At 39.6% G+C, this 16271-nt stretch overlaps 1 protein-coding gene across 1 annotated transcript; it reads left to right on the top strand.

Moving 5' to 3' along the window:
* Positions 1–1619: 1619 nt before the first annotated feature.
* On the top strand, positions 1620–12707 carry LOC139958515 (fibrinogen-like protein 1). The gene is made up of 4 exons (XM_071955624.1): positions 1620–4416; positions 9150–9295; positions 10128–10389; positions 11029–12707. The coding sequence occupies exons 1-4, from the start codon at positions 3720–3722 to the stop codon at positions 11283–11285; spliced, it is 1362 nt and encodes a 453-aa protein (XP_071811725.1). The 5' UTR covers positions 1620–3719; the 3' UTR covers positions 11286–12707.
* Positions 12708–16271: the final 3564 nt, after the last annotated feature.

Raw genomic sequence — 16271 nt, 5'->3', positions numbered from 1 at the left:
TTACAGTGGTACCAAGTTTCTGATGTCTTAATGATGTGATTAAAGTTGACAGTGGCGGATTGATTAATGTTACAAACATTACTCTGGGTGGATGTTTAATTTTGTAACTAATAAGGTTCTTAATACGATGAGCTATCAGGTTACCGGTCATGCCGGGAGGAGGGAGGTGGGAATAAGAAAGTTACCACAAAATGAGCCGTCATTGATCATTAAGTTGATTAACATTGGTCGTAACATTGATAGTATAAGGTAAGCCGTCGATATCACGTGCTCATGATTTAACAATCAAGTATGTTGTATCGATAAGCGTTTCTGGAACCGATAATTTGGTCTCATTAAATCTCTCCTTTGAGCGAATTAGAGGAGCGATATTACTTTGAGATTCCTCGGAGTAGTAAATACGGTTCTGAGATTCCTAGACGACAGGATGCATAGAGACCAGATGATAAGTTGATGAGATGAAACCTAATTATAATGTTACCAATGTGATATATAACCAGTGAGACATTGCAACATTGCGATCGACATTCCTGGACTAGATCAGCGATTGACACCAGCAGGGATTAAATCAGGGGCGTAGCGTAGCAAGACTTCCTTTTTTTAGGGGGCCCAAAGCTTTTGAGGGGTAGGCAGAACCTACTTTCTTTTTTTCTGATCATTTTGTTGGGAGGGCCGGGGAGCAAATATTTGGGGGGGGGGGGTCTAGTCCCGTGGCTAAGCCACTGGACTGGGTGCAGTAATAGTTGCTGGGTAGCTGTTCCCATACTGGAGGGAGAGAGAGCAACCATACATTCTTCTCTTTATATCAAGTTGTTAATTTGCCATAAGTCTGAAGTTTTGCGATTTTGCGCATTTTCAATCCAATGTACATTGTGAGCTCAATATAACTGCTACGCAAGTTGACAAGTTGAGGTACCGTATTGTTTTACGTATGTTATACGTATAAACGTATAAGGTGATATAGGGGAATACTTGCAATAATTGCCTCTGACCCAGACCTTGCCCAGACCTATCCGACGGTACTAGGGTCTTTGAACAAGCGACACATTTGACGCTTCTAACTTTTCTTTCGCGACCAAGAATAAATCAGCGCGTCACGGACCAAGCGGGACAACGGTTCCTAGTAGGTAACCGGGGTCTATATCATGACGGGGGACTCGGGGGGGGGGGTGAGGAAGGAGGCCACCGTGTGATTTGTTTGCTGGAGATAAGTGTAGACGTGGAACAATTGATGTCAGATTTATATGAGGCTAAGCTAATCGAAATTCATATTTTCGCACACTGCTTCATCGTGCATTTCACTGGTTAATTTCACTATAGGAGCCAGACACAAAATTGGTTTTCTACGCCTTGTGATTGAAGGGTGAGGGCATCGTTAATATACAGGCGTCTTATCAGGAAGTTCACATGACTGAAATTGAGTTCAACGTGGTAGAAGTAATGGTAGCAAGAAAAGCTGCTTGGCTTAGATTGACTTTGGTAACATGGTAAGCCAGCAACTTGAAATCTTCTCGCGTTTAAGGTCGTTGGGATATCTCAGGTCATCAGTGTAAGACTGGTCCGAAAACAAGAAAGATAGACACTGCCAAGAAATAGATAGTCGAGGGTGGGGGCGGGTTGGATGTATAGGCCTATATAGTATTCGTTGGAACCTATAATTGTATACAAATGCAATGGAAATAAGAGAGAGAGAGTAAAAAGACGTATATATAGTTAAATTGCCGATCCGCCCTGCCAAGTAAAAGCGCAACAAAAGACTGCTTGAAAGGACTTCTACAAAATGTCACTACCGTGGAGCCACCAAACATAACTTCAATTTATTATGGAAATTAAAATGGAAGTATAAAGCATGGAAAAGTCACTTCCTCAGTTCAAATTTCCCAGATCTACTGCGAGAGCATATTGAAATGCCCGATGCAGGTAAACTGTGATGGCAGTGGTATTGAAGGGCACATTTCCAAATGAAGTGAACTTTCACTCTTTGGAATTGAGACCGTAGACGCCATTGTACTCAATTAAGACGCCGTCGTTTTCCATTAAGACGCCATTGTACTCCATTAAGACGCCATTGTATTCCTTTAAGATACCATTGTATTCCATTAAGATGCCATTGTACTCCATTAAGACGCCATTGTATTCCATTAAGATGCCATTGTACTCCATTAAGACGCCATTGTATTCCATTAAGATGCCATTGATGATTGTACTCCATTAAGACGCCATTGTATTCCATTAAGATGCCATTGTATTCCATTAAGATGCCATTGTATTCCATTAAGATGCCATTATATTCCATTAAGATGCCATTGTACTCCATTAAGACGCCATTGTATTCCATTAAGATGCCATTGTACTCCATTAAGACGCCATTGTATTCCATTAAGACGCCATTGTATTCCATTAAGACGCCATTGTATTCCATTAAGATGCCATTGTACTCCATTAAGACGCCATTGTATTCCATTAAGACGCCATTGTATTCCATTAAGATGCCATTGTACTCCATTAAGACGTCATTGTACTACATTAAGACACTTACCCGTCTATCGTATCTTCCCGGCTGCTATGTTGTCTACATTCTGAACCATATATAGGCCAGTAATGTGTGAGTTACTGGGACGTGATTCACAGACCCCGTCAAAGCTGCAGGGAGATCTTTCACGTAAGTTGTAGGTTGGCGCGGTGATCAGATCAGATGAACAAGTGAGAATGAGTGATGTGATTGGTCTATTTAATGCCCGTATTAATTCTATTTAATGCCCGTATTAATTCTATTTAATGCCCGTATTAATTATATTTAATGCCCGTATTAATTATATTTAATGCCCGTATTAATTATATTTAATACCGGCATATGAAGCTGCATGGTGATTGGTAATGATTTTAATTCGTATGGACATTAAATCAGCAATTATTTCCCGTATGGCCTATACCATACACGTGCCTCGTCTCAACAGGGAGTTGTTATGTTCCATAACAACTCCCTGGTCTCAACAGGTGGTGTGCAGTGTACGGAATATCGCCTGAGAAACCAAATTTGTTGCATGACATAGGATCATATATGCTGCACCATAAGAGCATGTACGGCTCCCTGGTACGCAAAAACACTACGAGGGTAATCACCTCGATGACTCATACCATTGACTTAAACCATAACAGGTCACACACATTATCCATGGGGTCGCAACAGTTGTTTACCGCACGAGTAGAAAGTATTGGGTGGTTGCTAAGCGATTACGACAGAATAAGAGGATCTTTAGTGTGCATGCGTGTGTTTTTTATGTTTTTCCAATGGTGATTTTCTTTATTATCAATGGTTCATTGATATTGATTTACCTTTTGTTTCATTGTATGCATTGTTTATCTGCTCATAATCCCATAGAACTCAGTTTGAACTCAGAAAGCTAAGGAAGTTGTTGAACGTTACTCACTGGATTAACTACGAATTACTGCCATATTCCAGACATCGCTTATCTTCCCACACCAGTGCGTCATTCTGGGTCTATGCAGTTCTCAGCACCATCATGCTGTAAAATTATCAACGAACAAACTTTACCATCCGAGCGAACCGACTTCGGTGTTAATAGATCACGGATGTGAATTCGAACACAGCTGGAAGCTACGTGTAGACACTTTGTAGTCGCTGCTTCCTCCCCAAAAAACAACGTTAAATTTCATTTTTGTCGAGAAACTTTAAGAATAAATATCTTGTCATCATCATGATTTTAGTTTTCGATTTGTTTGTGATCTTGCTTGTTTGTAATCAAGTGGCCCCTTATTTCGCGGTCGGAGACACCTTTGGTTTTAGTTCAATGCAGGAGCCATCGTGGTTATCATCGATCGACAATAACGATATCTATGACGAAGATCAATTCGCGAATGATCGGTTAGATGACGAAAACCCACCGACGCCGGCCCGAACTACACCGAGGAAGGTCCGAAGAACAACGACCATGGCTACTACCACCAGCCTACCACCTTTTGTTCCAACCACGCCACCGAGGAGGACGACCAGACGACAGTTGAGGCCCGTACCGAATTATACCCAATACCCGCCTGATAAACTACCTGGGCGAGCATTGCCGGACGGAATTCCCCGAGAAAGACCGAGAGTCGACGAACCAGATCCTAACGAAGAAGATCGATCACAACTTGTTCATACGATATTAGCTTTTAAGAATATCGTAAGGTCCATCGAAACTGAAATGGGTGAAGTTAAGAGGACTTGCGAAGTCTGTTCGATTTCAAGCTCTAATGAAGACCGCGAAACAAGCAATCCGAACTCGGAAACATTATGCGAGGAGTCTAAAATTGCAGACGCGAAGATCAAGCAACAACTGAGGGACGTGAAAGGTTCCATCAAAAACATAGAGGACACACTCCAACATTTAAGCCATTCAGTGACCAGCCTTGGTGGTAGGTATAACCATTCATTTCATAATAATGTCTACGATTATATTTTTGGGTACGTCAACCACCAAGCAGTTTATTAGAATTTTGGAGCTTTGAGCCAGTTTGTCAGTATATGGACCCAATTTCTAGGCAGTTTTCCCCAGGCCTGCTATGTTCTGGTTTTGGTAATACCCAGCATTAACTGCCATTTAATGGTCTGTTTTTATATTATCACAATTTTCATGATCAATCACAACCTGCTGGCAATAACAACTGGTGTGGGATGGAGGAAGGGGCGTGAGGAGGGGGGGGGGGGGTTGTGAGACTGATTATGATTGGGAAATGTGCGCACACCGATCCTCAGTGTATGAGTCGGAAACTTAGCAAGTACAACATCCATAAAGTGAACATAATAACCAGATTTTTTTTTTCTGTCACGCGTAGGGAAGTATGGGAGAAAGGGTTGGGAGGGCATTCGCCTAACTCAGTTGTCTTACGCTCATTTAGTATTGCCTTGTACTGAGAAAGTGCGCAGAAAATGTCAAAGTAACTATTACCAAACGCAGCTATCATAATTATGGAATAGAAAGGGAAACGATTCCTCCGGCGAGGTCATAATGATTGTAACATTGTAATGGTAGAAGTCGTGCGTACGAACGACGGATTATTAATGTATGAATAGTTGTTAGAAAGATCGAGGACACAGATAGGGAAAATAATGACAACGGTCCCTCGATTGCTTCCTAGTAAGGTTTATATTATCGAAATGAGAATATACTATTATTTGTTTCATATTTTCCAGGGTTCCTTCCATATTTTCCTGGGTACTCTAATAGCCCTTGGGATCTGGGGATGTAATCCACCCTTATCTGGTTTGAGGTTGAGATGTAAGGAGAGGAGCGGGCGGGATGAGTCGGGGGGGGGGGTAGGCTGATGGGTCGGTTCGGCGTCTATCTCTGCTTACATGGTATGATGCGCCTTGTACACTAAGACTGTCACACTGGAAGCTTACAGGGCCCTTTCAACTCTACTAGTTGTTATTAACATATATAGATGTAAATGTTAAACCACTCACCAAATACGATACTTACCACTAACCTTGGTAAGTTTCAATATTTCCTTAATATTTCCTGTGAGTTACTCGCCCTGTCGTCCTCATATATGATTAACCTTTTGATTAATCATGACATCATCGATGACGTCATATGACCGTCTAGCTTCATCTTATTGCGGTAAATTATTGCTGCTGATTGGCTTATAGCCTGTGGATAAGACATATAACGAATAACATTAAATGAAGTTTCAAATGTTGTACCCGTTGGCCTAGATTGTTTATATTTTAAATTAAATGATAAAGCCTATATAATCTTAAAGATAATGTAACAATATATCTGCAGTTTGACTGTATCGGTTTTATACACTCAGTGGCGTCGACTAGAAACAGGCATGTGCCCGGAGAGAAATGTACCTACCCCCCTCCCCCTACCTTCTTGAAGTCTTCGTTTCACATTAAGTATATGATGTAAATGAGAAATAATTATTCTTTGTCCCACATTTTCCTAGTTCCCCTAATTGACCCCGAGTCCCCCGGGCTGCACTATCTATCATATCTAGGCCCTAGATACAAAGTTTCCTAAAATATACACAATTTCATGTTTTTTTTTCCTTTTTGTCTATCCAGTAAAGTTTATTCTTTCAGATGACCTATGGTTTGATCAACAAAAAACAAAAATACATACTTGATCCTATTTTCATATGTTCGTTCCATGGGCCGCATTCATATATACGCCAATGCATACCTCACGGCCACACTTAGCCACCCATGGCCTCAGTCACATAAATTTAGCCTGATTTAAGATTAAAAGTCTCAGCAGATATACATCGCGTAAACAACCCCTGTCGTTTTAATCATTGCTTAGACGTGTCTCTCCGCCGCCATTTTACCAATGTTTCTGTGATCGAAGGCGAGGCACTTCTTTTCCTTAGTTACGAGTCCCAGTGGTTCTGAATTTAGGTTTATAATTTCAGAGGGTGAACAGTACAAATAATTTCACTGTTCTAGAAAACTGGATATAGAAGAAGTAATAAAACAACGGCAGGGACGAACATTCGTAATTAACACGACAATAAATGCCAAAAATACCGTGTTACAGTAGCGAGGTTTTTTTGGGGGGAGGGGGGGGGGTAGTTCTTTATCTTTTAAGGAATCGATAAAATTGGAACTGAATGAAATAGACATTCGAAACCCTGGTAGTTTTCATTAATCGGAAACACTTGATTTGATTACCTCGTGTTGATATTTATGGAAATGGTCTGTCAGTTCGTGATTAGTATTATTTGTATCGTGAAAATTTATAGAATATAACCTAACGGTTAATCTGTCTTGAATGAGTCGTTAATCCCAAATCACGAATTACATTACATTTTACAGTTTAGAACAGAAGTGTTAGCGACAAAGGCACGGTTGGGGTGGAGGGGGGCGGGGCGGGTAGGAGATGTGTTGAGACTTGGGAATAGTTCCACCCGTTTGTGATTTCTTTTCATTCCCAGCTGTACATAACTGACACGGCTTATGCAAATAAATGTCTTAGAGACTTCATTCGTATAAACTCTTTCGTGACGTATAGGTCTGTTTCCACTTTTCCTTTCTTCGTTAATTTTTTTTTTTGCTAAATAATTTGACCGTTTCTAACCTTCTAAGCCATGTTTTCATTGATCGATACATGAATCTATAGGTTTTATGTGTTAAGCCCTTAAACCACTACTGTATGTAAGTACATAAGCGCTCCATAACCGCCGTTATTGTTTTCTCTAAAAGTAAACTCCCCCAGAGAAAACGATGGAAATTATTGTGTTGATTTATCGCAAACAGTTGTCACAAATGGCGGTCGCGTTCGAATCCTTTTTTTTTCTACTTAAATCACAGAGGAAGAGTATTGCCGACGAGAAAATCATTATTTTTTTCTGAGGTTAGATTTATAATCCAAAGTTATGAATAAGAATAAGGGCCTAAGGGGTGTCCTCTCCCCTCTGGGAAGTTGTTTGTTTAAAGGAAGAGTGCATAGGTGCGAAATGGTTCTACATTTAGCAACTTTGAAACAAACAATGTCAGACTGTTTAGGTTGTACTTACCACATATATACATGCTATGTAATTATGTACTTTCCATTAGAAATTTAGGTAAAATTCTGTCTGCTATTGGGTGCTATGAATAAACCTGATTTTTTTTCTGGCGGTTAACCTCCTCACCCCCTCACCCCCACCGCTCAAAGGTTGACGTGGTTGCCCTCCTGTGTCTCTGAGTAAGGGAAAATGATACCGTATACTGTAGCATTTCCCAGGCAGGCAGGGATCGCAGGGATCTGAGGCAGGGATCGCACTAACACATCCCAGACCAGCTGCCTGAGGCAAACAACACATAGTACACACAGACTATAGACACATAGTTGTAGCGTTAGTACAACAATATGAGTACAAGTAGAATTCCCCCTTTTTTGTAGTATGAGTATAAGGCCGCACGGGGTGAGTACCATATTACGTAATCTTGTTCTCTAATGTTCCTATTACGAGTATACAAAGCCTCGAGGGTTAGTATAGTAAGCGCTACTATAATACTAAAACACAATTAGCATATATACCTGGTGAACGAACTTACTTTCAATGCTGTTGTATCAGATCCCAAAATGTCTACATAAATTGTTTCAAGGATGCTCCATCCCTGATCCGGGAAATTATGCCGTATTTATCGTTTCAAAAATTTAAGTGCTTTCGTCGTTTTTGAAAGTTAGATTTGGATGGGTTGTATAAAGATGGTGGTTTTGAAAATATTTAACATGATTGAAAAGAGCGTCAAATACGGGAATCGAGCTTCGGTGTTTATGTCCACATTTATATGTAAACCTAGGATGAACCCTTCATAAGCCTTACTTACAAGCTGAACCTTAAAATAGAGTTATCTTATATGTAGTGCGAGAGATTTGTGCGGCGATGAAACATTGGAAGCCTCGAGCATATATATAAGAAATCCATGTGCTAACTAAGCTTCATCATCTGATCGTAGGGCCTGATATGGGTAAAAACACAAAAATACCAACCAAAATATGCAAGAAAAAAGAAGGGGCCATCACCGATAATAGATATCGAGGCCTCCTTTAGTAAAAAAGGTTGTTATCCCTACAGGCTACGAGATAATGAAAAGATATGCAAATGCAGAATTAAAAAAAATCGCGATATATTTCGGTTCTGATGGATTCGCTTTTAAACTAAATTATAAAGCTTCGTCACCGTTTCTCTTAATGAATGACGTAATCAGGCATTTATAGACAGATGAGGGCAGGAAGGGGGCACAAACTTCAGCTTTGGATAACCGCCGGATTTGTTCACCCATATAGCCATGACAACTGACAGGACGAACCCATGGGCGGAAGGGCAAATGTTCATGACAAGATGTGTGATTTGTGTCGGTATTGACGGGGGGGGGGGGGGGGGTGCATGGTAGGTTGTGTGGAAAGGAGGATGTGGCAGGGGAAAGGATGGGGGTGGTAGGTGACCTTAGTACGTTACAACTTCCAACAAATCCATTTAGACTCTCTTTGGAAAGTTTCAACCATTGGGTTAACGGGAGCATGTCGCCAGAATAGTTCAATATATGTCCTGCATCTCGCATAACCAACTTTGTAAAATAAAATCAATTTCGGTTTGCATTTTATTTTTTTTGTTTTGCCAGCTTTTTTATCTCTACTTTCTCATTTCTATAGTTCACATGTCTGGGATTCAACCACGTGACTGTATGGATTTGTTTACGCGCGGTCAAGGTTCCAGTGGTGTGTTCTATATTCAACCTCAGAATGTGGACAGACCTTTCCTGGCCTACTGCGACGTAACTGATGGCGGGGGGTGGACGGTACGTACATAATTTTTTTCTCCCAGATATCTTTCTGAATACACCTCTTCAAAGGATGATGATTTAAGCAGCTTCAGTTTCTGACTTTATTCATGTTCAGACGCTTTTCATGACATTGATGTATTTTCAGTCATAAAATGAGAAAATATGATCAAGATGTTGCAGTACTGACGTCAACCTAGGTTATGTGTTTATTTCACAGTTTCGTTATATCTGTAAGACTCCTCAGTCTTCCATTGAGGTAGCTTACTCCCTCTGGATATATCGGTCTTTATGACGCAACAAACTAGAGAGTGAATAGCCAATAAGGAATGATAGTCGGAAGTGTGAGGGCGTGGGAACGGTTAGGAGGAGAGGGGTGAGGAGGGGTGAGGTTAGGAGAGGAGGGGTGAGGTGAGGTGAGGTGATGTCGACGAAAGCAGAGATGATACATTATCAACGCGGACATGTTGATGAGATGCAGAGAACTGAAAGCAATTCAGAGCCGGATACAGAAAAATGAGTTTCAAAATGATAAATTCCCTCTGATATTAGTGAAGTGCAGTATTATTACGTCATTGTTTAATCCACTTCTAAGTGGTTAAAAGGTTAAAATCTTTATGAAAGTATTTTTTTTCCCGTAACTGTAAGAAATATTTTCATATACTATTTTTGTGGGGGGGGGGGCATAGAGTGGACACGCGCGGATCCTTTGAAGGTGGGAGAGGTAGGGAGGCGGCTTCTACGGCCCCTGGGGAAAACTGAGAACATTTAAAAAAATTAAAAGTATAACTTTACAAACAAATTGGTGTCTGGTGTCATGAACTTCCGATCTATTTCATTTTCTTTTCAGGTTATTCAAAGACGAACTGACGTAAATACTGATTTTGATCGAGGGATGGGCAGCTATCGCCGAGGTTTCGGGGACCCAAACCTCAGTCACTGGTTGGGTCTAGACAGGATTCATCAATTGCTTAAACAGGATGAATACCAGCTACGAATCGATCTGCAACTTTACAACGGCCGTCGTGCTTACGCTTACTATAAGTATTTTAAGGTCGGCGATTATAATTCTAACTACGTGCTCTCTGTTGGTAACTACAACGGAACAGCAGGTAAAATGTCAACAAATCAATTTCATCTCGTAGGTCGTTAATTTAATTAAAAAACATTAAAAATGGTGTGTTGTGACACAGGGTAATATACCACATGTTTTATTAGAGAATTCAAAACGATTTTAAACTCAACATTTTAATTTAGTGAGGAACGGATAATGCTCTGAGCAAAAACAAAAATAGTTTTATGCTTGGCTCTTTATTGAACGTTCAAAACAACTAAAGCTGTATTGCTTTATAGTGAGAATAATTTAGGAGAATCAAACATCAACTATCATCCTTAGTGAAAACTGATAGAAATATTTAAGATGAACAATTCGATCCCTGCAATAGCTAAGGAAAACTTAATTCGTTCCGTTTGGGATGTAAAGGTCGTGTCAGGGGTGGTGTGGGTGGGGATGGGTGGGGGTTAGGGTGAGGCTGCTAATTTGTCACTGTGTGCTGTCCATGTGCCACAAGAAGGTGAATATCGAGTGTTGGCAACTGACAGGACACTTCAATAAACTATCTTAGATTTAGCAGTGACAAAACTCATATCCGTCAACAACCGGAAAAAAATGAAAACTTTAAAAATTTGATATTTTTTGTTGGTCTTAATATTGTCGTCTACAATGTGTGTGTGTTTTATTTATCTTTCAGGTGACGCTATGACGTTCCACAACGGCATGCCATTTACTACCAAAGACAGAGACCATGATCGCGCCCAGGGTCATAATTGTGCCATCATCTACAAAGGTGGCTGGTGGTATGGTGATTGTCTGTACGCCAATTTGAACGGTCTTAATATAGGGCAAGAGGAGACGGAGAGCTCAGCCCAAGGTATTATATGGTATGATCTCACTGGATTCCATAGTTCTGTACAATATGCATCTATGGCGGTGCGGCCCACTTCTTAATGGAACGGCGTAGATTGTCACGGCTGCACTGCTAGTGGCCTTTTTTCGTATCCCTGCATATCTGCAAGATAAGTTTTACAATGTCGGTATTTACCTTCAAAGCGTTATTAAAAAGCAAATATGGTATTGTAATGCAACGTGCACGAAGATTAGCTGTTTTGGTATGATGTTATTCAAGTAAGTGTCTCGTGCCTCGTGTAACGCGTTTGTTTATATTTTTTTGTCTGTTCTACAACATCACTGATACGCATGCGCTAGTACATGTACCACCCCTGAATAACGCATGTGCAGGAACTCTATACGATCATGGCAATCATGAACTGTGTTGGAGACTAGAAAGACTAATTTTTTGTGTTCGTAAAAGTGACTGGTAACATTGTGAATGGATTCAGCTGTCTGTGCTCCTAGTATTGACTTGCAGGTATTTTTCTTGTCTTTGTGCGTTTTTGTAATCAATAACTTTCTTCCTAAATGTATGGCATATAGCACATGCGATGTGTTTGTTTAATTTCTACGTAGGTTACTGATTCTGCGAAACCATGTGCGGTATGTACGGTAGTATTGAAGGCCTGTGGTTTATGAATATGCCTAAGATGTCATGAGTAATAAACGGTCAGTGGTCGAACAGGCCATGTGATAGAACGAAGCTTTCATTGACACTACTAACTGCGATATTCTATCGTGTAATGTGCCAATTTAACAGCTCAACTTTTTTTGCGCTAGGATAAGCAACTAGAATGGAAGCATTGACACTTGCTTGCTGGGCGACGAGCGTCCGCAAAGTCCTTATCATGCATATCTGGATGTATGCAGTATTATGATGTCTCTTCTAGGCTTCCATACTACTACTGTGTCGTCATCAGTGTGGAGACCTCCCCGCCATGTTATTATAAGTATAGGGTAGTAGTGGGATCTACGGCCAGGGGCGGGGGGGGGGGGGTTGGAGTATATATGTCATAATTATTTTCACTAAAGAATTCACGAAACTCTGACTTAAGAACCTTCCAAGTTTCAGCCCGGAATATGACGTTTTCCTTCAGGATTTTAAGAACTATTTTGTTCATTTTCTTTCTTTTTTTGGGGGGGGGGGGGGCAACAGCTATTTGGCGTAAGCGACGGTGAAAACTACGAAACACCCGATAAACAATTAATGTCTCTTAAAACCCGCAAGGTGGCACAGCCATGTAAGACTTGTTTTACTATGCTGCTAAGAGAGTGTTCAACATTTGATGGAGGTCAAACGTTAACTGTAGTCAACAAAGTCAAAACGCAGAAACATTGCACCCATGATCTGGCAAAAGCAAAAGAACGATGGTTAACATTGACCGAACAAATACTAGACACTTGCTTTCCCATACATAATGACTTAACAAAGCCTTCTTTCCTGAAGGTAAAACTAATTTGAGGTCAGTTAATGCAAAATTGCTAAGGCATCTGTCAAATATGATCGCCCGAAAACTGTACGGTAAAAGTAGTACCGTTGTAGAATGCAGAAAGGGCAAAGTTAAAGGTTAATTTTGCTTAACAGACTTCAAACCTGGAACCGTGCAAATTGATGTTTGAAGAATCTTGATAATATTTGACAACTATATTCTTCTACTTTGGGACCCACACATACCTTTCCTATATCAATTTAAGAATCCTTTTTAATTGTTGCCAGAGGCAACACTCGTTTGTCATGCATGATGGTAGGCGAAAAATGTAAAAATATTAATAAAAGACAATGGATCTCCAGAACCGCACTAATTGCTTTCATGTTGTGCCAATTATTGTATAAACAAGGCCAAAGGTCAATAGAGGGCGAAGTCTGAAATCTCTTACAACCGTTTTCTCAAGGGTTAGGTTTCCGAATGGAGTGCAAAAGAAGTTCCCCGAAACATCACCTCTCTTTGTATGTATAACATATGTAGTGCTGGTATTCCATATGATCTCCATGTACTTGACAATTTAGAACCCGGACTCAGTAACGACATGGGAAAAAGGGTCGGGATGGTTGTAGGGAGGGGTGGGCGGGGGGGGAGGGGTGGAGGGATGAGGGGTGGGAGATCATCTTGTGGATGGATACGGTTACGAATATCCAGTCTTGAACTTAAAGTTCATTCTTGACTAATGCCTTTTTTGTTTCTATCCTATGCTCGAAGCTGAGATCATATAATGAAATAAAAGTCGAAAATTTGATTTTTCTTTTCTTTCTTTATTCATTGTTCAACACTTTTGTTTTCATTGTATGAGTGGTACTGATATGAAAGAGGTGTGTGGGCGACGAATTCTTTCCATGAACATAATAAAGTCATCCTTTACTTACTATAACTACAACAATATTTGATGAGCACATACTGTCAAAATAATACAAAGTAATGGTATACTACACAGGGGGAAAAATTCTCTATTTTCATAGTGGTTAATCCCTTTGTCAGTATAATTTTCAATGTTTTGAATGGTTTAGCCCGAAGAGTACAAAATATGTGGGAGCCACCATTTTACAACAGATCCCATATTAACGCTATAAAGCTGTACAGCTGCATGGGCATGTGCATGTACGTATATATAGAGCATCCAATCCCTTCCCTTAAAACTCATCATCTTCGTAACCTGACCAAGTTACGTTTTGACCAAATCTCTGTTCCAGATGTGCGCCCTCAAAAAAAGTATCAACCTACGTTTTTTATCACTGGTAATGAATGCATACCGGTATATATATATATATATATATATATATATAAATATATGCAAGGAATGTATACTGTTGGCCAACGGAGGATTTATGCGCATGTGCCCCGATCAAAGACAATATAGATTTGGTGATTACGGATTTTTTAGTAACTTTCTATACCAGATTTTTGTATACTTAACACGATTATCAGACAATATACCATTTTTCAAATGATTATTTGTTTGCCTATCGGCCGAAGAGGAGAGTTCGGATTGCTTTTTATAGAGGGTGGGGGGGGGGGTGCGTGCAGCTCGTTCCTCATTTAGAAGTTTCATGGATGTCTATCATAACAGCATATATATATTCAACCCATTCGGTCATAGCCTAACACACTACGTACGGTATTGACGTACGGTATAGGCCTACACGAAACTGAGAAGAGAATATTCCGTTATGGTATGGAATTAATATTATTACGAGCTATCAAATGCTCACAAATAATCAATCATAGGTTCACAATGGCCTAAGTTCTCAGTTATCCCGCAGTGTGCATGCAATACGCAAAGATGAACTTTCAAAAGTTCACGATAATGCCAAACTGACATCCCTGAAAAAAGTCATATTTCCAATCTTTGCATTGTTTGCAGGTCCGGCAGTATACGATACTATATGAAACCAACCACACACTAATCAATTTGATCGCTTTTTTCCATCGCTTTCATTCATTTATTTATTTATTCCGTTTTGTGTCTTTCTTAATTATGCAAATCTATATACAAAAGGAAATTTTCTATTTTTCAATTAGCAATATTTTAAATACACGAAATCAATCAAATATTTCGTTTGGATATAAAACAATACATATTTCAAATAATGTAGTGAATTTATCCTCTAGATATTGTATTTTATGCGTAAAGTCTATATCACCACCACAGGCATTATTTTCTCTAATTGAATGAATTCAATCTCTCTCCATATACATCCTGACCTAATTTACGAGATCCTACCCCGTTCTAACCAAAAAACTGATATTGCCTTCCAGATTTTAAACCCTAGCGGCTACAAGGGTGTTTAAGGTAAGATAAAAAAAAAATGCCGTGGACAAAAAAAGGACGTGCTCCCAAATTTCAAGAACCACTTATGATCGTGTTTGAGCATAACAAGCCTCCCAAATTTCTGCTCTTATTTTCTTTATCTCTTTTTAGTTACTTCATCAAAATCCGGCTGATTTCTTCCTGTTTTGGGGGCTTTCTTTTTATAGAAACAAAGAATCTATTTACATCTATAGGCTTCACACTGATAAACATATATAGCTCTATGTATTATTATAGCCCAAATATCCAGGGTTGCACAGGTGCTTTTTTTTTATTAGTATACGAGCGTCTGTTGATTCGTATAGTCTTACAGTCTAGTGAGCAATGTAAGTTTGCCAATTTTGGTGGTACAGATAATCTAGACTAGAATACGTAGATAATGAATCACGTGGGTAATAATGAAACATAGCTTCAGATGGCACGTGTAAAATTAAATTACTTTTGCCTTGCAGGAATAAATAAAATTATCTCATGAATTGATATCTGTGTTTCCGTTAATTTATCCTCTTAACCCCCCCCCCCCCACCCTTTCCCTTCCCCTACGAGAGGAAAAACTGACACTTAACCATATACGAATACAATCTAACCCCCCAATTTTTGTTTTTTAATTTTTTGCGAAATATTAGTTCAATTTGAAACTCGAAATAACTAAAATGTCTTGGATTAAAATATCACTTTGTTAAAAATCATATTATTATATGCAACTATGACGTCACATCTCATTGCTTCATAATCACTTATAAATGGTACAAACTGTCAATATAAAGGATCAATAGTCTCGCTATGTGTGAATTGAATGCCAATTTTCACCAAGTCCCTTCAAATGTAAAATTAAAATTAGAAATAAAGTATCTCTTTGCAAAACAAACTCCGTTGTTTCTACCGGTTTCATGAACACTTTAGACCACACCCACCCTCTAAATACACATTACTCCACATGACTGGCCTAAATATAAACTACCGTAATGTACGTTATTCCGTGCGAATGCGCAGAAGGATGTATTTGGTCCAGGGATGTGATATATTTAGAGTTCTTGGAGACCAATATGTAAGTCTTCAGTTGGTTTAATAGTCCAATCACTTCAACAAAAGTGACAGATTCAAAGCTATGCATTTGAAATGCAAATTAAAGGTTGGCTATAGTCTTGGACACATCTACCGTGAATTGGTATGTAGACATCTTCCTCAGTAGACCAACCTATAAGTAGAGGTTTGTTTGAACAGGGAAGGTAAAGGCAA

The sequence above is a fragment of the Apostichopus japonicus genome, chromosome 18 (assembly GCF_037975245.1).
Source record: "Apostichopus japonicus isolate 1M-3 chromosome 18, ASM3797524v1, whole genome shotgun sequence".
NCBI classification, from domain to species: domain Eukaryota; kingdom Metazoa; phylum Echinodermata; class Holothuroidea; order Aspidochirotida; family Stichopodidae; genus Apostichopus; species Apostichopus japonicus.
Note: the sequence above shows the minus strand (reverse complement) of the source record. Positions and strands in the feature narration are given on the sequence as shown.

Excerpts from the sequence above, each read along its gene's own strand:
- LOC139958515 (XM_071955624.1), top strand. The coding sequence starts at position 3,720 with ATGATTTTAGTTTTCGATTTGTTTGTGATCTTGCTTGTTTGTAATCAA. Across the intron at positions 9,296-10,127 it reads CTGATGGCGGGGGGTGGACG|GTTATTCAAAGACGAACTGA; the intron begins GTACGTACATAA and ends TTTTCTTTTCAG. Across the intron at positions 10,390-11,028 it reads TAACTACAACGGAACAGCAG|GTGACGCTATGACGTTCCAC; the intron begins GTAAAATGTCAA and ends TTTATCTTTCAG.